Raw genomic sequence first — 23,712 nt, 5'->3', positions numbered from 1 at the left:
TCGCGTGACTGCGTCAGTGTACTAGTGTACAACTGATTCAGGCAGGTGAGGCCAAGAATGCAGAAACCTCAAACCAGACTGACTCGATACGCAGTCTGCATGTTGCAGAGGGTCAGATCCGGTGCCCGTCAGGACAGCTTGTCGTTTGTGGCTGCATGCTCGCGGAGAGAGACAGGAGTGTGAAAAGAGGATGGAGATGCGCTCGGCTTGTTGTATCGCTCGTTCTGCTGCATTATTGATGGGCGAGCTTGGCTGAGCCGACTGTGTCTCCATGGCAGGCTTTCCACTGCTGTGCTTCGGTGCCATGTTGTGCTCCGTCTCTTTGTCTTTCAGTCCTTTTCAGTTCCTGCTCTTTCGCGTTTTCTCTGCCAGCGTAGCACCTGTTCCACCTCTCCACATACTCCACTGAACCAGCGTCTCTGTTGGTGCTTTTTTTTTTTTTTTTTTTTTTTACTTGGCAGTAATTGGAAGTTGGAACTATTCGTACCCTGGGAGAGTGCCTGCGTCCCTTTTCCGTCGGCAAGCAGTGCCTGTGAAAGTAGCGGGGGGATAGACTTCTTAACCATAAACACACAGCAGTCATCGTCGTTCGGCATTTAGCCAGAACATTAGCACCACTGAATGCTGAAGCGGGAAACGTTGTTTATCTACGTCTACAGTGGCACCTGTCAGGGGCTGGAATCTACGGTCAGTTCCTGAGGGTGATGTGTTGAAACGGGAAATGGACAAGCATAAGAACCGGACTAAGGACGTCCAGACGAACTGGGTCAGGGCATCTCCAATACGTCCTGGTATGTGGTGGTCAGGTCATAGAAACCAAGATCTGCCTCTAACGCCTTTTACAAGTCCTGTGGAGTCCGTGCCTCGACAGGTCAGATCTGTTGTGGCGACCTAAGGCGGACCTACTCAATATTAGGCCCTGTGATTGGGGTGTGTTTTGTGTAACGGACTGTATAAGGCTAGCAGGCTTAAGCTAACGTTAGTGACTCACACTGCCAAATCAGAAGCCAGGAAGTCCAGTGTCCTCTTCACCTATACATAGCGGTACGGCTAGGGCTAAGGCTGGCAGAAAATATGCATAGCTAATTAGCTACAGTACAGGTCGCTTGTTAGCGAAAACGACTCGGGTTTGCGGCCTCGAGGACGTACCACGCCGCACAGCAGAAAAGCACTGCGCTCTTGCCGTGTTTTGTAGTACATTGTGTTTTCAGATAAACAAGAAAACTGTCCTCTCCCTGCTGGACTTCGAAGCGAAGGCTGACTAGGAGCGTATTGGAGGTGGTTTTCTGCTCTTCTTTGAAAACAAGAAGCTGCTGAAGCTAAGCTTTTAACTAGCCCGCAAGGCAAAAACACTCTGCATTTGCTGCTTTTCTGTCTTTTTAATGGCCGTATCATTATAAAGCCTGCAGCCAGTTCTTCAGAGGGTTTTCCACCCTTCCGCTGGAAGACTGGATTTATATAACACTTGAAAGTGTTTTCCAAGTTAGCTGCTCACTTATTACTTGGGACAAAAGCTTTCACTGATTTGCTTTGCCTGGTTCGAGAACATGTACAAGTTCAAAGATTGTTCTTTTAGGTTGTCGGAATGTAGTTTGGGTGTAGCCCTCCAGCATCCCCTAAAGATATGGTTTAAAGAATAGCAGGCTCTTGGGCTTGGAGATGCATGGATTTGGTATGTTATTGCCATGTTTACTGCTGTGACTACATGACTACTGGTATAAAACTAGCCCTCCAGCATGTTTTTAGAACCATTGCCTTTTCTAAAGAACCCTTGACGAGCCCTAAATCTACTGGTGGTTTTAATAATATTTGAAGAAAAGGTATAGGACTATAGAAGTAGCTTGTAGACCAGTTTAGGTACCAAGTAGGTACACAATTGCCCAGGGTTTATGATCATTGTTGGTGTATAGCGCTGTGGAAAGGCACCCACCTATACAGGAGAAGCAAAAACCTTCCCTTTCAATAAGGAATGCCTCGATCAAGGATGTCCCCAATCCAGGACGAGTACCTTAATGCTGACGGTCAGCCCATACCAGTCTGAACCAATCGTCAAGTTTATACAATTAATACAGCTCCACAGGTTAGGCAAGACGCACTGTTCATGTGTTAATACACAGCAGTAAACCCCAGTAAAATCACTGTGTTTTAAGTAAGACTAAATTCTAATCTTATTTATTTAGTTCGGTAGCAGGGCTTTTTTTTAAAATTTTTTTTATGATGGTTTAAAACCTAAAAGTAACCTTAAACATTTAGTTTGTGATCTTATTTTAGTGGCCGAAATTAAAAAAAGAGCTTCATTTGAACTGATGAGTGCGGTGACGTTACCAGTCAGCAGCCAAACCAAGGCTTCTGATTCTAACTGTCCATTCCACCTTAAATAGTGCAGCAGGTACACTGTGGAGCTTTCAGCAGCAGTACGCAACTGCTGTAGCATTTAAGGTGGAACGGAAAGTTTGAGTCGAGTCGATTAAAAAAAACAAAGTCACAGGATCAGATCAGGACATCCCTACTTTTAATGGAAGTCAGTGTAAATAGATTTTACTCCAAGTCATCTCGTGAAAACACCAACACCGAAGCCTCATCCCAACTGTGAAGCATGGTGGATGGAGCATCATGGTTTATGGTATAGATAAAGAATACAGTCGGACACGGTCACTGGTTGGTCGTATTGCATATCGCCATGGTAAGGCACCCGACCCCTGCAACGGGGAAAATGTGCCCCCACAATATTCCTAACGGAGGGCCGTTTGCTTTGTCCAGTGGATGGATGGGACACGGCGGACGGGGCTTATGATATACTCCATGTTTTATTTACGGTTGGTAAAACGGGGAGACCCGTTGACGGCCGGATGACAGAGCAGTGCGTGGCTTGCGCTGGTTTGTGACGGGTGGTGCTCGTGTATTGATGGCGTGCTATATTGTGTGTGGTGTGTATTGATGGCAGCTTGTTATTGTGTGAGGTGTGTATTGATGGCGGGTTAGAGCAGAGGGATTGTGCGTCTCAGTCTGGCTCCAAATCCTTCAGCAGGATTTACAACTCTTCCAGCAAAGACAACACCTGCCACCCCACCTTTTCCTTCTGTTCTAACACCCCCCCCCCCCCCCCCCCCACCCTCCCCACCACCACTGTCTCTGTAAAGGTTGATGTGAGACACCTTGGCTCAATGTAAGTCAGCGGAGAAATAGAACAGTGAGACGGACACACTAATGAGTGTGTGTGTGTGTGTGTGTGTGTGTGCGTGCGTCGAATTGGGAAAAGAGATGACTACATCTCGAGGGTGTGTGTGTGTGTCTTCTTGTCCTGGATGGCCCAGTTCTGTTCTGAAAGGGACCCCAATTTGTATGGGTTTACTAAACCTGGACCTACATGGAGGATGCGTGAGTGTGAACCAGGACCTGTTTGAAGCCCCTTCATTTTTAGTGTGCATGAGCTTGGTTTTCACAAGAAGCTGGGATGTTTGGCTGCGAGAAGGCCTGTCTAACAGCATTCCGGTCAGCATTCCAGTTCATCAGGCTCAAGGTCAGGGGTCTCTGCAGGCCACTTGAGGTTCTCCCCATTGCACTCCTCAAATCATGTCTTCATGGATCTTGCTATGTCCACAGGGACACACTCTTGCTGGGAAATGCCTTTGCATCGACATCAAGCTTCATTAGAACTAAAAGGCCGAGCCCAAATCCTGTAATCAGTCCCAGATTATTGTGCTCCTGCCCTGAAACTTTGGCTCTACGGAGTCCAGAAGTTCTAGCTCGGTACTCACTGATGCATACAGTGATCTTAGGCCTGGATACCCATTTCATGAAGCGTGCTTGAACTGATGTTCTTCTATCAGCGCTTACGGTTGACTGGGGCAGCTCTAGCAGGGCAGAAATTTCACGCAATCTGACTTGCGGCCTATGACCGTGCCATGTTTACAGCCAACCGAGACCCTTTAATTGACCCTTTAATTGTGCCAGTGTTTGTCTGTGGGCACAGAATCGCGCTAGTGCGTGCCACCCAGGTCTGCTAACAGTGTAGAATTTATTGCCCCCCGTACTGGATCCATCGACACACACCCTCTTCGGACCAGACCTCATGAGCTACTCCCAAGCTTCTCCGTCGTCCCGCCGCCGCCGTCCCAGTCCTGTTCTGGAAGCTTTACTTAGCCTGGAACGGCCCTGGAGACGCTGAGAAGGTCACGCTGGACTCTTGCCCACGTCCTCGGCGCACGGCGCACAGGCTAGCACTGTTTATCATCCACCCAATCGGACATGGCTCTGAATGTCTGATGAAAGAGAAAGAGAGAGGGCGCTGAGAGAGATGTGTATTTGGGCGCAGTAAATCAGTTAGCATCTGAATGAGATGATGCTGAAGGAGAGATGGACTAGAACAGGAGGAGCGCGAGGTGAATGCACAAAACGGACTGACATTGAGGGAAGGCCGGTTCAACACGCAAGCTGTACGAGGGGATCGTACGCAGTCACGCCGAGACTTTTAGACGCGCTACAGTCGCGCAGCCAGAAGTTTGGGCACCCTTTGATGTTCCAGTGAAGGAAATTGAATGCATTTAATGGACAGTCACCGTGGCGCTGTTCTGCTCGGCTGCAGCTCTTTTCCCGACCCATGTAGAGTTGGTTGGAACCGTACTTGGTTCTTTCAAGTGCTCAAAAGGGTTCCTTGACTCTTTATTTAAAGAACAATTGAATCCAGCCGTAGAACCAGTTAAGTGTTCTATATAAGGTTCTTTGGGTTGCCTTTCTTTACAGAACCACTTGCTCTGCTAAATGAACCCTAGACTACTCGCTTTTCCTAGTGTTTGAAGAACCATTTAACCAGCTATAGAGTATTCAAAAGGTTCTTTGTGTTGCCTTTCTGTTTAGAACCCTTGCCTTTACTAATGAACCCCTGAAGAACCCCAAATCTACTAGGGCTTTTCCTTGTATTTGAAGAACCATTTAACCAGGCGTAGAACCAGGTAGGTATTCTAAAGGTTCCAAAACCATTGCGTTTACTAAAGAACCCTAAAACATCCCTAAATCTACAAGTGTGTTTCTCATATTTGCAGAACTATGTAATAAGGCATAGAACCGATTACATTTCGAAAGGTTCTTTGTGTTGCCTTTCAGCTTAGAACCATTGTCCTTACTAAAGAACCCTTGAACATCCCTAAATCTGCCAATGAATTACTGAGTTGGTTCTGCACTTTAATGTGCAAGTGTTTTCTTTGTATTTGAAGAACCATTCAACCAGCCTTAGAACCAATTAAGTTCTCAATTGGTTCTTTGAGTTGCCTTTCTATGTAGAACCGTTGCACTACTAAAGAACCCTGGACGACTTGGCATAGTACTTGTGGTGGTGTGTTGGGAGTGGCTTGGCATTGAGATTAAATGTACACATGTTCCCCTTCCTCTACACTCAAATATAAGGTTCCTCAAGGGTTCTTTCGTCAAGGCACCGGTTCTGTATATCTCACAAAATGTAGGCTGCTTTTACAAATGGTTCAATCCACTGTTGCACCTCAAAGAACCCTTGATGTTGACATGCGGTCAATCAGCCGAGACACACTTGCTGTCCAAAGTCGTCGTCATCGTCTTCCCTTTGTTTTGGGTCTATGGTTGCACCCCTGCCTCACACGGTACACAGTACACCCCCGTCCCTGCACATGAGCCCTCGGACATTAATATTCTGGAACACACACCGGTGTTTACCCCTCACACACAGCATGCTTTTATCACACACCTGGCTCTCGCGCCTCTGTTCAGACTGGCACCTGCAGCAGAGCTGGACTGAGCTGCTTTGGCTCGGCTCTGGTTTGGTTTGACCACGCTTGTTTGTTTGCTCGGTTCTCCAGTAATCCCCCCCACCCTGTGTTTTTATCCATGAGGAACATCCCCTGTGGCCGACACACACGCCGAGCACAGCGGACACACACACACACACACACACACACACACACACACCACGTCACGCCACAACTTCAGCAAACACACAAACACCCGTCCAGCAAGCAGACCTCCCGGTGCTCTCTCACTCGCATGCTCTCGCGTATATACCCTCCCTCTCTGTCTCTTATTCTTGCTCTCTCACATTGCCTCTTCTCTTTTCACTTCTTTTTTCCCCTTCTCCATCACACTCTCGCGCCCCCTCTCACACTTCCTTGCTCTCTCTTTCACACTCTCTCTCTCTGGTCATCTCCTTCTCTTTTTCCCCTCTGCACTGCTCTTTCTTTCTTTTTCCTGCTTTCTTTCGTTCCTTCCTTCTACTACAGCTCTCGCGCGCTGTCTCTATCTCGATCTGTCTCTTTTTCTCTCACTCATTTGTGCACATGCTCTCGCACTTGCTTCCTCATGCTCTCTCGCTTTCTCTTTGCTCTCGCACGTGTTCTCTCTATCGCATGTGCAGTCTGTTGCGTTTTTGCGCGACCATTCTGTGTCTCTCTCTCTCTTTTTTTCATCTTTTTCTCACACACTCCTTTGTGCATGCTCTCGCGCTTGCTTTCTCATGCTCTCGCACACGTTCTCTTCTCTTTCGCGCAGTCACTTCTCTCTTGTGCGCTCACTCTCTCACAATCCCGCTCCTCTCCTCCTTCCCCATGTTCTAACACTCTCTCTCTCGTGCTCTCACGCTTTCTCTCACGCGTTCTCTCTCTCTTGCGCTTGCTCCCTCACACACACTCACTCTTTCTCAGACCTGAACGTGTCACAAATGGATTACGGACGCCCCCTCACCCCCCTAAAGCACTTATGCACACAAAGAGCCCTCACACATCACAGTCAAGCAGCTTTTCATGCCTGCTCTTAAGGCGATGTCCAGCAGAGAGAGAGAGAGCGCGCGAGAGAGGCGGAGGGAGGGGTCAGAACTAAAGAGGGTTTATGGGTCAAATGGACCTCTATAGAGACTGAATTTGCTCTTATGTGATCAGAATTGATACCCCTGTTCAGCGGGATTGGTGTTGTGGTGTGGGACTCAGCGGATCACGCTCACCCCTCTTCTCTGACTGGCCGAGGGACCGAAATCTACTGTGGTGTTTTATTTGTGGCTTTAGCCAGAATAAATGTTGAACCTGTTTAATTGGGTCAGAGATGTTTGATAGTCCGAGGCCCGGGGGTCGCGAGTTCGAATCCCGAGCCATGCCGCTTTGCTATCAGCAGCCAGAGTCCAAGAGAGCGCCGTGATTGGTCGTGCTCTCTCCGAGTGAGATGGCACAGATGTCGGTCAGCTACTATAGCTCTCGCGCACTGTCTCTATCGCACGTGCAGTCTGTTGCATTCTTTCTCTACCGTTCTTTCTCTCTACTCATTCATCCCTTTTTTTTTCCCTCCCCTCAGTCTTTCTCTCCCTCACTCGCTTGTGCACATGCTCTCACACTTGCATTCTCGGATTCTCTCTTTTTTTTTTTTTACTGCTCTCGCACGCTTTCTTTCTCGTACATCTTCTCTTTCGCAGTCACTTCTCTCTTGTACACTCACTCTCTCACAATCCCTCTCTTACGCTCTCTCTCACACCCTCTCATGCTCTCGCTTGCTCTCTCGCTTGCTCTCTCAGACCGGTCACAAATGGATTACGGACGCCCCCTTACCCCCTTAACACAAAGAGCCCTCACACATTAATCAATCTGGGCTGGAAAAAGCAGGCTAGAAAAAGTAAGTGAACGCTCTGGCAGGGGATGAGTGTTTCTTATCCTGTTGCTGCGAATGCGTTCATCAGTAGTTCGGGGATGCCCTCCATGCCCAGTCCTCTTCAAGCTGGGTCACAGCATCTTGATAAGGGTTAGAATCAGGACTCTTGACCTGACCGTTCCAAAAGACAAACCCTTTTTTTCAACTGTTCTTGCTTTGGGTCATTGTCTTAAAACATCACCCAACGTCTCTTCAGCTTCAGATGGTCATGGACGGCTGTCCTTACATTCTCCCATAAAGTTCTCAAGCTTTGCATGACAGCGATGATGAAATGTTTGAAGGCTTGAAGCCACCAGACACGCCAGTAAGAGGTCTTACATATAGCCTTTATGGAGAGGTACGTGACACTGTAGTCCATCTCTGTTCTCTGTCGTTCTAAGGCCAGCAGGGGGAAACCCTTTCTCTTCCGGTGAAGAAGAGCAGTGCTGTTCCGCCTGGCTTGCGGTAGTAATTCAGTCACATCATGCTGGTGGTATCGCGTAAGCTGCCCAGGCTCATTCATAATAGAAAAGGAAGAATTCATTATTAAGTGGGTGGAATTATAATGTGTGTGTGTGTGTGTGTGTGTGTGTGTGTGTGTGTGTGTGTGTGTGTGTGTGAAATGTCATGATCTGAATTTGATGGTTTCATGATGGTTAAAGGTGTGTGTTTTTGTTTGTTTGTTTGTTTGTTTGTTTATGATCTGACCTCTCTCTCTCCTTCCTTCTCTCTCTCAGTGCTGGACATGGCTCGTCATGTTCCCCTCTACCGTGCTCTGCTGGAGCTCCTGCGGGCCATCTCCACGTGCACGGGTCTGGTGCCGCTGCTGCTGCCGCTCTCGGGCGACGCCAGCGAGGAAGAGGAGGACGAGGAGCGCTCCGAGAGCCAGACCTCGGTTGGCATGCTGCTGGCCAAGATGAAGACTTGCGTGGACACCTACACCAACCGCCTCAGGTACGTGTCCACCTGTTGCTGTTCATGTCTTCCATTGAGAACGTTGAGGGGACATCCGTAGCAGGCTAGAAAAAGTAAGTGAGGCCTCTCTTGCAGCAACCCTCTCCTGTTGCTGCAGCAGCATCTGCTTTGGGTCATTGTCTTGAAACATCATCCAACGCCTCTTCAGCGTGAGACTCAAGGACTGCAGTCCTTACGTTCTCCTGCAGAATGATGAATCAGCTTTGAACCATTATTGCCTCAATGATCGCAAGGCGTCGCTGAGAAAGCCCTGAGGCTCCCTCCACCATGCTTCATAGTTGGCAGTCAGAATAGAGATTTGCGGGTGTGTTTATACTGGTCAGCTTTGGTTCGATTTAAACAAACTCAACGGACAAATCGTCTTAGCAGGTGGTTCTCGCCCCGTAGTTCGTATGAAGTCTAAACGAACCAAACATAGAGTTGGAGGCGGTTCAGTCCATGTCTGCCAGCTTCATCAGGGGCGACTCTCCGTGCTTTAGTTTAGTGGGGCTGTGTCCCAAACCACACACTAGCTAGCCACCATTAGAACTGCATTCATTAGTGTCCAGACCCCCCCCGAGTCCAGATCAAGGGAACCGAGCTACAAAGTAGTCCTGTGGTAGATCATAGGTTGTAAATTGGCCGTTGTGTGAAATGTCATACCAGACGACCCGTAACCTCGAACCTCACAGCACTCATTTACACACAACAGCGCCTTAACGTGAAACATGTTAAACAAGAATTGTCAAAAGTGGTCACTTTGTAGCCACGCCTGCCTCGACGAGAGTCATCTTCGTCCCCGCCAAAACTCGGAAAACCTGCCTGCGTCTCGGCCGGCTTACAGTACAGTACCCAGGACCGGCCTCCTAGAGCAAGATGTTTAAGAGGAGTAAACATTGAATATTTCATGTGAAACACAAAAGCAGTTTCTTCTCCCTCGGGGAGGTGCAGAATTGGATGGTAAAACACACACAGGCGCTGGTAATCCCCTCCATACTGTACACATCTCACCGCATGCATCTTTCATAAAGGACCAAGGAGAGAGAGAGAGAGAGAGCGAGAGAGAGAGAGACAGAGACAGACACAGAATAAGAAGGAGAGAAAAGGACAGGGAAAGTTGGTGAAGTCGGAGCTGCGTTGACCGCAGGTGACGTTGGAGGAGCTAATTAAGACAGTCGTCTGGCTCAAGGGCGCAGACGGACGTAGGAACACTCGGACAGAAACAAATTTAATCTCTCTCTCTCTCTCTCTCTCTCTCTCTCTCTCTGTCTCTCGCTGAGTTACTGCGCTGTCAGTGCTCACCTCCCAACCCAAAATGAAGTCAGCACCACAGCGTTTATTACACACTGGGGAAGGGATTAAAAAAGTGACTTCACTTACACCCGGCAACAAATCACACGCTCCACATGCACAAATTCCATATATGGGAGGTATATAAGGCTGTGTTCAGACTGCCAGTCTAAATCGGATTTTTGGCATATGTAGATTGTGGCCAGATTGGGTTTTGATGGTCAGATCAGCCAAAAATCAGACCTCACATGAAACCAGATTTTTGCCATTCGGATCCAAGCTGCATTTGGAGGTGGTTTGAAATGTGTTCGCAAACGGATTTGCACTGACGGATTTGCACTGAGATGGTTGTTACATTTACATTAAAGGCATGTAGCAGACGCTCTACTGCAGAGCGACTTACAGAGGTGCTTCCCTGTTCACACAGAAAATACCCCTTAACTAGTTTGTGTAGACTAGGATCCACAAGATCCCTCTAAGCTTAGATGCTACTAAATACAGAAGTCAGTCTGGAGACCATAAAACTCCACACTACACTCTGTCCAAGTTCTCTCGGAAGAGGAGGGTCTTACAGTCTGGGTTTGAAGACAGCGAGCGTTGGACTCTGCCGTTCAGACACCCAGGGGAAGTTCGTTCCACCACTTCGGTGCAGGACAGAGAAAAGTCTGGATGCATGTCTACCATGACTCCTGAAGGATGGGGGGCTCGAAGGGCTCAAGGTACAGATCCAGTTCTGACCATAGCCATGAGGTAGGGAGAGGTCTGTTTTTGGCTTTGTAGACCAGTGTCAGGGGTCTGAATCTGATGCTGGCAGCCAGTGAAGTGAGAACGCAGCAACCTATCACACAAATCACCTTCTGCAGGTGATTAGATGGTGCAAAAGAACAGGCAAGGCTGCCTCTTCGGTCCTTTGGCTTGGAGGTTGTTGTCAGTGTGGCACGTCACCCTCAGCTTCGTTGTATTAAAGAACTACACCAGAGGTTTCCAGTCTGATCTCATTTGCCAGATCACATTCTGTCAGACATATATCACATCTGCATGTTTTCTTGGTGACCTCAGTTCTGACCTTTTAAAGGAGCCCTAGAATGAAAACTGTATTGTCCTCGGAATCAGAGTTGAATAAGGAGCCTTTCTGCAAAAACCAGGCGTCGTCATCATGGCTTTGCCCGTTCCAGGGTCGGCTGAGGGGAAGCTCAACAGCAGCATAGCAATGAAGCAAAAAGCAGGGAAGTGAGCGCCTGTCAGTGTTAGGTTAATTCCCTTACGTCTGCTGCTTACGTCCTGTGCCAACGACAACAAACCCAGGTTCCGGGCAGGTGCCAGGCTGAAAGCTAACCAAGCCAACTGGCTAGAATCTACATATAGGTCACAGACAGCAACATTATCCAGTAAGACTTCGGAATAATTACAGAAAATATTGACGCTGTTGTTGTTACAGTGCTAAAATATATGCTATGCTGCGCTCTATGAAAGGCCAAATGCCATGTTTCATTCTGAGGCTAAAAACAGGGTGGTAAATAGGCCTGCAGAATTGTCTGGGCATTTTTCACTTTTCACTTTTCAATCTTTCTGTCCGTTTAAGGTCCAAGAAAGACAAGGGTAAAGGGGTCATGAAGACGGAGCCGTCCGATCCGGAGCCAGAAGGCCTGACTCTGCTTGTGCCGGACATTCAGAAGACGGCCGAGATTGTGTACGCTGCCACCACCAGCCTCCGGCAGGCCAACCACGGTGAGACACACGCATTGTTGTTGTTTATTGTTATGGATCAGGGGTCAGACTGCCATGCAAAGGTGCACCGGTGTGATTTTTACCAGTCCACCCAAAACCTGAAATTACACTGAAGACTTCATAATTCATGTCAAACTAATAATTAGTCAAAATTAATGTATTCATATGGGTTGTTTTTTAACTGTTCGAGTGCTTCTAATGTTTCTGGGTAAATCTGGACTTGTGGGCTGGGCTGATTGACGTGCTCTAGCCAGTGTTTGCAGCTGAGGAGACAGAAATGGCAGGGATTGCATCAGGTTAGTGGGTTCAGGGTGTGAGTAGGTGACCCAAGAACTTGCCGAAGTGAGGTCAGCACAGACGGTTTTCCTTGAGCTGTTCTCTATCCAGGCCAGTTGTAGTCAATCACTGGAGATTGTGTGTGTGTGTGTGTGTGTGTGTGTGTGTGTGTGTGTGTGTGTGTGGCTAAAGTTAGAGCCCCACATTTTGCCCTTGTCTAGAGAGGGATGGTCTGAACTGACACAGTAGCAGCGTTGCAGCTTGTGTCTTTTAAGGCCAGATTTAAAGCCGGTATTTCATCATCAAAAACGTACTCGACTCACAACATCCCAAAGTTTCAGAGAGCTCCAGCTCCCAGCTCCCGATCGCTGGGTCTGATTTTGTGATTCAGGCTTGTACACAGGCTTTGCCCATAAGAATGAATGGGAAGCAAACGTTTGTGTGCCCTTCTTATGTCACAGTGATGCAGATACTAGCAACCAGCTGGGGACTCTATACTTATCTCCAGTTTGCCACCTAGCAACCACTTGGGGTACCATAGCAGTCATTTTACAACAGCAATGCACCCAGAGAGAGACATCATAGTAACTTCCTATCCACCTCATAGCAGCCACCTGGGAACATCATAGCAGGGTCAGCATAGTAACTTTCCCATCAGCCTCATAGCAGCCACCTAGCATCCACTTGGCAACACCATAGCAACCACCTAGGAGCCCCATAGCAAGCACCTGGGATAGCAACCACCTACCTCCACTATTCCACTCATCTAGAAAACGCTTAGCAACACCATAGCAACCACCTGGGTACCATAAGTCATTTTGCAACATCAAAGTTACCTGCTATGAACACCATAATAACTACCTTTCAACCCCATAGCAGCTGCCTGAGATACCATAGCAGTCATCTAGCGACATCATAGCAGCCAGGTAGGGACACCATAGGAACCACCTAGCATCCACTTGACAACATCATAGCAACCACCTAGGAACTCCATAACAAACACCTATGTCCACTATTCCACCCATGTAGCAATCACTTAGCAACGCCATATCAGCCACCTGGGATAAGAATAGCAGTCATCTAGTAACATCATAGCAACCATCTAGGGACATCGTAGTAAGAACCTAGCAACACCATACCGACCACCTAGGAAGCATACAGCAATAACCTAGGATACCAATGTACCAGTCTAGCAGCAATTGGGTAGGAAGACCATAGTAACTTCCTATCAACCCAATAGCAACCACCCGGGATACCACAGTAACTGTCTTTCAGCCCCCCTTAGCAACACCATAGAACCCACCTAGCAACCAATATAGCAACCAAGGAAAAGGACAGTTCAGGTCCAGCGTCAAAATGAAAGGCACAGGAACGGCTGCCAGACCGAACTACTGACCACGCTGAAAGCGCTCCCCAGGCTGGACCTGCTGTTTACACTGGTCAGCACGAGGACCCGAGAAGCGTGTTCTGTGTTCATGTTCCTGTAACTTGTGATGAGGAGGCTAAGAGTAGCGTTCCTGTCGTGTCTGAAGGTAAAAAATGCTGCCACACTCCGGCTCGCTTTCGATTCCATCAGCTGTGTGACAGCTAACAAATGCCATTTCTCCCTCAAAGTACACACAATAGCCATACCTGTCATGGTACTGTAGGCTGCTCGGATGGATGTCCGGAAAGGCAGGTGCTATTGGGCAAAGAAGAGCGTCATTCTTCACCCTCCGTGGGGTTAAAGACGGAGAAGGCCCCCTATGCCTCCCCTGTAGGGTGAGGGATGTGCTCTGCATCCACACCAGCTGTTTGCAGAAAATCTCTCGTAGCGATTGATGGGGAAATGTGTAAAATGATGTCCGAAATGGGTTATAGATTATGTGAAGTGTGTAAGGTCAGATTTCATTAAGATAGATGGCAACGAGCGTTCTCCCCCTGCTTCGTGGTAATGCACCTCCATTTATTTCTTTTCTTTTTATATATATAATAAATTAATAAAATATATATATACAATATATAATACAATTTATTTGATTTTAATAATATAACATTTTTGTATTAGTACATTCATTAAAAAAGAAAAAAAAAACATAAATAAAACTGCATTTGTCAAAATTAACTTATTTAATTTTATGTATTTCTTTATATATTATATACCTTTTTAAATTATTTAAAAAATGTTTTGTGCATTTTTTTCCTTATTGTGAATTTTTCATTTTGGTGGATCATTGCGCATCACATTGCAACCACAAGACGTTTAGGGTGTGGATCAGGATGGTCCGTGCCCTGCGTCTAAATATATATATATATATATATATATATATATATATATATATATATATATATATATATATATAAATAAATAATATATTAATAAAATATATATACAATATATAATACAATTTATTTGATTTTAATAATATAACATTTTGTGTTTAGTACATTAATTTAAAAATCATAAATAAAATAAAAGCATAAATAAATTGGCATTTAAAAAAATATTTGATTTAATATCAAATTTATTTTTTAATAAGCATATTTATATTTAGTAATTTTCTTTTTTTTTCTTGTTATTATTATTATTTTTTAATTATGCATTTTTCATTTTGGTGGATCATTGCGCATCACATTCCAACCACAAGAGGTTTAGGATGTGGATCAGGATGGTCCATGCCCTGCATCTAAATATATATTATAATAAAATATATATACAATATATAATACAATTTATTTGATTTTAATAATATAACATTTTGTGTTTAGTACATTAAAAATAAAAGCATAAATAAATTGGCATTTTTGAAAATAACATTTATTTGATGTATATTTTTAAATTTTCTTTTTTATTATTTATTATAATTTTTTTTTTTTTTTTTTTTTTTGTCATTCATGTCATTTTGGTGGATCATTGCGTGGCACATTCCAACCAGAAGAGGTTTAGGGTGTGGATCAGGATGGTCAGTGCCCTGCATCCCCGCTCCCTAACCAGGAACCACTTCCTGCTGTCCTTCCCTTCTTCTGTCCATCCGTCTGGCCCATGTCTAGACATATTTCGGTTCAGCTATCTCTCTCTTAGTCCCTCTCAGCCTTGCGATCTCCCTTTCACTCCCTCGCTCCCTCCCTCTTGCGATCCCTCGGGATGGCTGGTGGAGTGCTTCGCAGCTGATTGATACTGCTGTCTCCTCTCATGAGGAAATCCATACAATAACGGCTCTAAGAAGCACGTCCCCCGTGAAGGGGGGGGTGGAGATGAGGGGCGGATACAGTTAAACTGTTTAATTAGTTCTTCTTCTTTTTTTCAACAAATTAATATAAAAATAGGCAGAACACTCACTCCTCCCATCGGTCCGACGCCATGCCCATCGCTTAGTATTGGCCCGGATGCCCTGACAACATTAAAAACAACGCCGGTGAGACTGCAGAAGCCAGAGTAAATTAAGCTTTTGGGGGCGGGGTGCTAATAGCTGAAGCATATGCACTTACAGCCCCGTTAGAGGCGTCGAGGAATTTTAACAGAGCATCCCGGTGCATATGGAACCTGCATCTCTCTCAGCGGACGGAGGCGGAAGAGGCGGGAAATGCCATAAAGCCGGCAAACGTAGGTGCCTAATTGTCTTGCCGGCATAACGGCCCTCCAGTACCCCGCTCTGCTGTGTTTTATTGGAGCGGAGACGCTCCGCCGAGCGCCATCATCATTAGTCAGCGAGGCTCGATAAGAATCGCACCCGTGTAGTCGTCTTGTAACGACGTGGCTGTCATTTGTCAAGGCTAGAATAAAAGAAAACGCAAGCCGCCGCTTAAATACAGAGAGTCAGAGAGGCGTTTCACCGTTCGGACACATTTTGTGGACGCTGCAAAAGTTTGGACACCCTAAGACATTGGCTCTCCCTACACACGGATAACGGGTATAAGGTGTATGTATGCTATATACTAATCTTAAATGGGTGGAGTAAACAAGTTCCCCTGGCGCCGTCGCCTCTGCACTGGCATGGCACTTTCTCCCTATTTTTGTCCAGTTACTCTTGTGTCTGTTATTTGTTGTGCTGTGCGCTGTCGACCAGAGGAGGATGGGGGTGCTCCCTCTCGGCCTGAGGGAGTTTTTCCCTTGTCGTTTGTTGGATGTCAAGTTGAGGTCTGAGAAGGCCATTAAAACCTTGAGAGGACTGCTCATAGGAGCGCTTGAAGGGCTTTCCTGAATGGCCGTTTGACTACAGAAGACCTTCAGTGATGCCTGCACGTATGACCTTTAATAGAAGAAAGATGGTCGTCAGAAGGAAACCTTTCCGCTGTCATGGAGAAACGTTTCACTGATATTGAGAAGAATGGATTAAGTGAAATACTGGAAAGCAAACATCACACCTTCTGATTATGACCCTTAGCACACCTCAAAATCCACAACAGACCACGTCAGGAGGCACAAGCTGAAGGTTACTCCATGACCCTCACAGTCCCCTGACTTACACATTTAAACGTCAGTGAAAATCTGTGGAGAGCCCTCAATAGAGCCGTGCAGCAGGACGGCCCATGAATTTCACAAAGCTAGGACTCCCTGCAGTGTATGCCTGTGATGCTTTGCTAAAAGGGGTGTTACTAAGTATTAACTGACCATACAGGGTGCACTAACTTTTGCTCCGGGCCCTTTTCCTTGTTTTAAGGGGGGAGTGGCAATCTTGCCTAAAATATTAAAGGAATGTAGGAGATCAGGTCATCGTTTATTCACTTAGCTGAGCGATATTTTGACTAGGGGTGCACAGTCCTTTGCATGGCACTGTATATGCATACCCCCCACTCACCCACACTCGAGTGTGACCCCTGGGCTGTTTTCTGATGCTTTTCTTCTCATTGACAGAGAGGAAGCTGGCGGAATGCTCGAGGAAGGCTGCGGCGAGGCCCAAACCGCTGTCCGTCCTTCGCTCGTTGGAGGAGAAGTACGTTGCCGCCATGAAGAAACTGCAGTTCGGTGAGTGTTGAGACGCTACAGCAGCAAGGCATGTGATCTAAGCCTTATGTGTGGTTAGTAACTTGCGTATGATTGGACGGTTGCTTCACTATTTTGACTGCATTTTGTATATGATGACTTACAGGTCCTTAAATCGGTGGTTTTCTGCCTGTTGTAGCAATAACACCCTCAGTCTTCGAAAAAAAACTTTGTAGCTCCATTCGACTATTTTCACTTTTTGACATAATCTGAATCTAGCAGTTGTTCTTCACATTATGTCCAGTTTTCCTAATGAATGGACCAATAGAAACGCACCAGAATTATATGAATTGAAATCTTTTTACATTGACTTGCATTGAACGTTCAGAAGGTTTTTTTCTTCTCCTGTAAAGTTGCCGTTTTGGAGGTTTTCGCATGGCCGCAATGATGAGCAGTGTCTCAGAGCTGCATGCAAGGACCGAAATCTATAAATACAATATATATATATCATATGTAATTACTGAAAAAAGCATTATTAGGAGTTCCTCTAGTGTTTTCATCACTGTTTATATTAGTAAACAATGCAGTTCAGTAAATTAAACTTCACCTTAGTTGTAGATGATTTAGATTTAGAACCACTGAATGGTGTAATGTGGTCAGGAAGGCACAGATCACACTGACTGCAGCCTGACTATTGCTATATACCTACATAGTGCTCGGTAGATATGGGGTAAAAATAAGAGAGGAGGGGGGTGGAGCCCTTGGCGTTCTCTGTCTGAAACCTGGAGGTTCTGCCCCTTCTGTGGGACCCAACTGGTGCTATTTGAGACAATGTCTGTTCGGACCAACCAGTGCAAAGTACCCATGTGTCAACATCCTCTGATAGACCCATCCACCACCCTGATGTTCATATGGAGAGAAGAAATGAAGGCCACGTTCTGTTTAATTAGCCTTTTATGGCAAGTCTGAAAAGTCGAGAAAGTGGGAGAAAGGGTGAGTGGGGGGATTGTGGGCTGAAAGACCCCAGAACACTGTAGTTAGTAGTAAGAGGAGGGGCAAGAAGAGATGATGAGGAACTGTGGGGCTTTGTGTGAGATTTGGTGGGGTGGTTAGGTTGGGTGTCTGGAGGCAGCATGTCGGGTAAGTGGGCCGGACGTTCTCCTCAAGCCACCTTTAGTTAGCTTCTCCTAACTGCACAGAACTCCCCCGAGCAGAAGGAATGAAGAAGGACTGAAACGGGTTGAAGGAAATATAGAGACTGGTCCTTCGTCGCCCGTCTTTGGGTAGAAGAGCCGTTCGCCCCGTCACTCTTCATCTCTCTGCGTGCTGATTGATGAGCGGAGTTTTGCTCTGCCAGAATCGATTTGGCTCGCCCGCAGACATCTGAGGTAATCGCCGCTGACATGAATGTAAACAGGTTTGCTCTGGTACACACTCTTTGCTGGAGCAAGCAGTAACGCAAACGCACCGACACGCGCGCTCTGAGAGGAGCGTTGGAGTTGTTTGGAGGGAGCAGGGAGCCGGATTTGATGTGACGTTTTTAAGTGGACGCTTGACTCTCCGCATTTCCGTGAGGAGCAGGTATGACCTGGCCTTGAGTAGCGATGCTTAACTAACATAAGTCTCTTCTCTGTCCCTCTCTGTGTGTGTGTATGTATGTGTGTTTCTCCCGAAGACACCTTCGAGATGGTGTGCGAGGATGAGGACGCGAAGCTGGTCTTCAAGGTGAACTACCATTACATGTCGCAGGTGAAGAACGCGAGTGACGCCAACAGCGCAGCGCGAGCACGGAGGCTGGCGCAAGAGGCCGTCACCCTCTCCACCTCACTGCCCCTCTCCTCTTCGTCCAGCGTGTTCGTCCGCTGCGACGAGGAGCGCCTCGACATCATGAAGGTATCCTTACGATCTCCACGGCACCAAACACCCCATCCTCCACCTCCTTATGCTTTACATAAGGGCCACGTGTTGTCAGCCCTGGTCCTGGAGGCACCCTGCCCTGCACAGTTTAATGGATTCCCTGCTGTAACACATCCTGCCACTCTGAAAGAGCTTGTTAACGAGCAGCTTAGTTAAAGCAGGTGTGTTTGGAGCAGGGAGAGCACTCAAATGTGCAGGCCAGGGTGCCTCCAGGACCACTGGTCAGATGTGCAAACACAGTACCTCCCTTAGCTACCACAAGCATCCAGCAAGAAGTCCCTGGTATAGAGTCCTGACCTCAAGGCCTGACTGGTAGTGATAACTAAGGGAGGGACTCAGCAGGTAACGATGCCGTCTGTCCTCCTAGTAGCAGATTCCTCCTCATGTGGCTCCTCAGGGTCTGAGACACGTCTCTGGTGCTGTTCTCGCAAACGCTGTAAAATTGTTATTATTAGCTGCATTATTTTAATGTCAATACACACAGCAGACGCTTTCTCCTGCCATGTCCTGCTCTGAGCTCACACACTCTTTCCATGTCTGACATTTGAGGGTGTTTTTGACCTCATCTCTGACCGCCTTCTTTCTGACAGTGGAAAGGTCAGTGTGGCTGGCTGGTGGAGGGTCCGTCCTTACATGGACCTATGCCAGCACTGCTATTATTACTACTACTGCTACTATTATTATTATTACTATTATTAATATTAATGTGTGTGTGTTGGGGGGAGGGGGGGTGGGTGTTAAGGGGTAAAAAGTGTTGGGTTTGAATGCTCATGTCATAACAGTCTTAACGCCTGAGTGCTGTCGGGGTGCCTGCAGCCAAGCGCAGCCACCACATCACTGGATGCCATCACAGCCTTCCAATCACCTCTCTCGCTCTCATCATCTCTCTCTCTCGCTCTCCCTCCCCCTCTCTCTGTCTTTCTTTTTCTCTCTCTCTCTCTGTCTCTCTCTCTCAATATATTTGTCACTTTCTAACCCCCCCCCTCCCCATCTGTCTCGCATGCTTGCTCTCTTGCTTGTTCTTAGGCTCTCTCGCGCTTTCTTTCCCTGTCTCACTCTCGCGCTTTCTTCCCTGTCTCACTCTCGCGCTTTCTTTCCTGTCTCTCTTGCGGTTTCTTTCCCTGTCTCTCTCGCTGCCCCCCCCTTTTTTTTCTCAATATTTTTGTCTGTCACCCCCTCTCTTTTTCTGTCTGTCTCGCATGCTTGCTCTCTTGCTTGTTTTCTCAGGCTCTCTCGCACTTTCTTACCCTGTCTCCCTCTCAGTTTTTTTTCCCTGTGTCTCTCTCTCGTGCTTTCTCACTCTTTATTTCAGTTTCGCTTTTGATCACTCTTTCTTTGCCTGTCTCACTCTCGCACTTTATTTCTCGGTCTTGCTCTTTCTGTCCCTGTCTTACTCTCTGTCTTGCTCTTTCTGTCCGTCTTTTTTTTCTATCTCTGTCTCTTGCTCTCCCTCCCTCTCTTTCTCGCTTTGTCTGTGTCGGTCTCTCGCGCTCTCTCTCCTCACCTCTTTCTCCGTTCTCCAATCCCACTCCCTTTTGTTGTATTAGTGCCCCTCTCTCTCTCTCTGTATTTCTCTCTCGCTCGTGCGTTTCATAGTGCGTTACCTTGTCCTGAGGCTGTAGGAGAGTAAGTGTGAGCCTATGTTGGAGCATCTAGCCAAACACACACACACACACACAGCTGCTCTCAGCAGATGGGCACATGCTGGGGTTAATGCCCAGAATCTCTCACAAACACAGCGTGCAGCGGATAAGCTTGAATACCTGTGTTTGGGTAGAGTCACACCCCTCCCCCTTATCAACACAGGAGACCATATGCGCAGAAGAGAACACGGCGCACACACACACAGACAGGCACGCACACACTCTGATGTAATATCGTCCCCGAATCTCAGTTTAGTGGCAGTCAGGTGGAAACAAATTCATTCATTCATTTTTATATATTTATTTTTATTTTTAAATGAGTTGAGGAAGAGTCGGTCTGTCTTACTGCACTGTTATTGGTCAGAGTGACTGGAGATACATGCAGATTAGTCATTGGAGGATCATTGGACTACAGATTGGTTCATTTTCCAAGCATTGGACCAGTTGTGTGGAGGCTGCAGGTTCGATCTCCAAATATGCCACATCCATCTGTGGCCCTCAGTCCAAGAAAGCATAACTGGCCTCACTCTCCCCGGCGCTCAGTGTAGTGCTCGGCAGGGCTCTGCAGGACTCAGCAGGGCAGGCCTCTAAAATAACAGAATTGGCAGTTTGTATGTATGATGGGTGAACCCCATGAAGACCTTTGAATGGTCCATCCCTGTTGAAGGTAAAGCTGTAACAGTGTCCTCCTCGCTCTGTCTTGCTCTCTCCCTCTCAGGTGTTGATAACTGGGCCGGCGGACACGCCCTATGCTAATGGCTGCTTCGAGTTTGATGTCTATTTCCCGCAGGACTACCCCAACTCCCCTCCGCTAGTCAACCTGGAGACCACCGGTGGCCACAGTGTCCGCTTCAACCCCAACCTCTACAACGATGGCAAGGTGAGCCTGAATGCTGGTCAGTGTTCACTTCTTCAGTCTCGGCTGACGGAAGCAAACACCCGAGAGCCTGTTTATGCCTGGCTTTAACATGGGTTTTTATGGAGCTCAGAGTGGTGCTGAGGATCGCTGGTTCGAATCCCGGGTCATGCTCCTTGCCATCGGCAGCCGGAGTCAGAGAGAGCACAGTCGGCATCGCTCTCTCAGGGACTCCTAGTGTGATGATGTCAGCACAGCACAGCGTCTGTTGGCAGCTATCCTCGCTGGCTGTTTTCTGAAGCCTTGGCGCCGTAAGGTTGCTATTTCAAGCCCGTTTGCCCACCAGAAAGTGGGGATTGGATGAGGGTCCGTGGAAGTGTGTGATGATTTAAAGAAGCAGTTCTGTGATGCTAATTAGAGTGATGGTTTAAAAGGGGGGCGTTTCTGCACTCCTGCTCTCCACCTACTTCACTGTGTTTGCCGTCACCCGCTCACTCTCCTGATCTCTGTGGTTCTCTCAGGTGTGTTTAAGCATTCTGAACACTTGGCACGGACGCCCAGAGGAGAAGTGGAATCCGCAGACCTCCAGCTTTTTACAGGTCAGTCTCTTTGTCCTTCCACATCACTTCTCCATGTCTTTCATCTTCACGTGTCCCTTCTCATTGTGTTTCACTGCATTACCTGCCTGCAGGATATAGCTTTCAGAAGTCACAGTTGTCCGTAAACAGTATTCATGCTATCACGATAAATTACAAACTGCGGAAGTCAGATATAAATGAGATATGGACAGAAGTATTGGGACACCTTCTCATTCATTACAAAATAGCAGCTGCCTCTACTGTGGAGCATTGCTGTGATGATCTGATTGCATTCAAGAGCGGTAGTGAGGTCAGCGTGTTGGATGATCACCACCCCAACTCATCCCAAAAGTATTGGATGGAGCACCATCATTCCAGAGAGAGCCTCCGCAGCTTAATGCTAAGGGGGGGCTGTATACCCCTCCAGCCCAAGCATGGAATTAGGCATGGTGCCAGCATATTCAGGTTTATTGTATATGTTCAGGTCCTATTGTATTGGCAGTACTTCTCTACAGGAACTAGACAGACTGAGTGTGTGCATTTGCACACTATGCACTATGCTATGCATTCATTTTAAAGGGGTTTCCACAAATATTTGAACACATGGTGTAAGTCAAGTCGTAGTGCAAGACATAAGTTCATAAGCACAATAATGGTACCCTCAGCTTGCACAGATCCCTACACACACACACACACACACTCAGCACCCAATGATCACCCCCGCCCACCCCTTCTCTCTCCGCAGTATTGATTTGTGTACATGTATTGTACTGTCCTCCTGCCACTCCCCATGGGCTTAGTCCTGTACTTCTGCCAGCAGTTCATAGAGATGTCTCCATTGATTACCGCTCCAGTTAGCGTCCGGCCAGCCGAATCAATACATGGAAATCGGCCACTGGACAGGACAGGACATGGCCATAAGGTCATAGAAGGAAAGGAACTGATCTCCAATTCAAAGACAGTCATCGTTTAGTATCGCGCGTGTGTGTGTGTGTGTGTGTGTGTGTTTAGCAGCAACACACTCACTGTTTTCCATGGGGTACATGCCTGTTATGTTCAACAGACTAGAACCTGAACATTGACAAAAATTGCCCATTGATCAGTGCTCAACAGGATCGCTAATCCCATCACCATGGCAACGTTTGTCTTGCTACATGTTGCCAACGGTCACGTACCACTGCCGTTGGTATTTACTGCTGTGAGCCATGGAGCAGTTGTTCTTTCAATGCCAACATGTAAACACTGCTGTACGGCCGTATGCTCGAAACCTACAACCTTTATGGAGACAGCTCCCTTGTCTTTGTACCGTGAAGCTGCCGGGATTATTAATTTGGTAGTTGTGGATGGACAGAGAAATTAATAGTATCCATAGACAGATATGTGCTTAGCTAGGCAAGTAGATAGATAGATAGGTCTGGATATAGATGGGCAGATAGAGGAGTAAATAGATATATATGTAAGTAGATAGATGCATAGGTCTGGACATATTGGTGGATAGATAGGTCTGCACATAGGTGGGCAGGTAGCTAGGTAAGTAGATTGCTTGGTATATATGTAGTAGGCAGATAGATAATTACTTTGATAAATAGATGGGTATGTAAGTAGGCAGACAGGTAGCTATATGATAAATGGTTGGGTGGATGGTTGGGTATGTATGTGTATAGGTAGGTAGGTAAGTGGATAGGTAAATATGAACATTTGTACATAGGCAGGTGGATAGATGGGTAGTTAGATAGGTATATGGATAGATGTTGATATATATGTAAGTATATAGATAGCTATGTAGGTAGGCAGGTAGATGTATAGATGGCTGCATATAGATATAGAGAGATATATAGATCGATAGATACATAGCTATATAGTTATGTCCATAGGTAGGCAGGTAGATGGATAGATGGCTGGATAGATAGGTATGTACATAGGTAGGTTAAG

At 46.9% G+C, this 23,712-nt stretch overlaps 1 protein-coding gene across 6 annotated transcripts in view; it reads left to right on the top strand.

Moving 5' to 3' along the window:
- Nucleotides 1-23,712, top strand: part of birc6 (baculoviral IAP repeat containing 6) — a 140,309-nt gene that overhangs the window by 98,324 nt on the left and 18,273 nt on the right. For all 6 annotated transcript variants that reach the window (XM_072689990.1, XM_072689986.1, XM_072689987.1 and 3 more), the window contains exons 67-72: nt 8,373-8,589; nt 11,462-11,607; nt 16,718-16,828; nt 18,462-18,679; nt 21,065-21,226; nt 21,724-21,801. In XM_072689990.1, coding sequence (XP_072546091.1) covers nt 8,373-8,589; nt 11,462-11,607; nt 16,718-16,828; nt 18,462-18,679; nt 21,065-21,226; nt 21,724-21,801 — 932 coding nt within the window. The remainder of the gene's footprint in view (nt 1-8,372; nt 8,590-11,461; nt 11,608-16,717; nt 16,829-18,461; nt 18,680-21,064; nt 21,227-21,723; nt 21,802-23,712) is intronic.

This window comes from Salminus brasiliensis, chromosome 10 (assembly GCF_030463535.1).
Source record: "Salminus brasiliensis chromosome 10, fSalBra1.hap2, whole genome shotgun sequence".
In the NCBI taxonomy this organism is placed as follows: domain Eukaryota; kingdom Metazoa; phylum Chordata; class Actinopteri; order Characiformes; family Bryconidae; genus Salminus; species Salminus brasiliensis.
The sequence above is the reverse complement of the archived record's forward strand: the minus strand, read 5'-3'. Positions and strand labels throughout refer to the sequence as shown.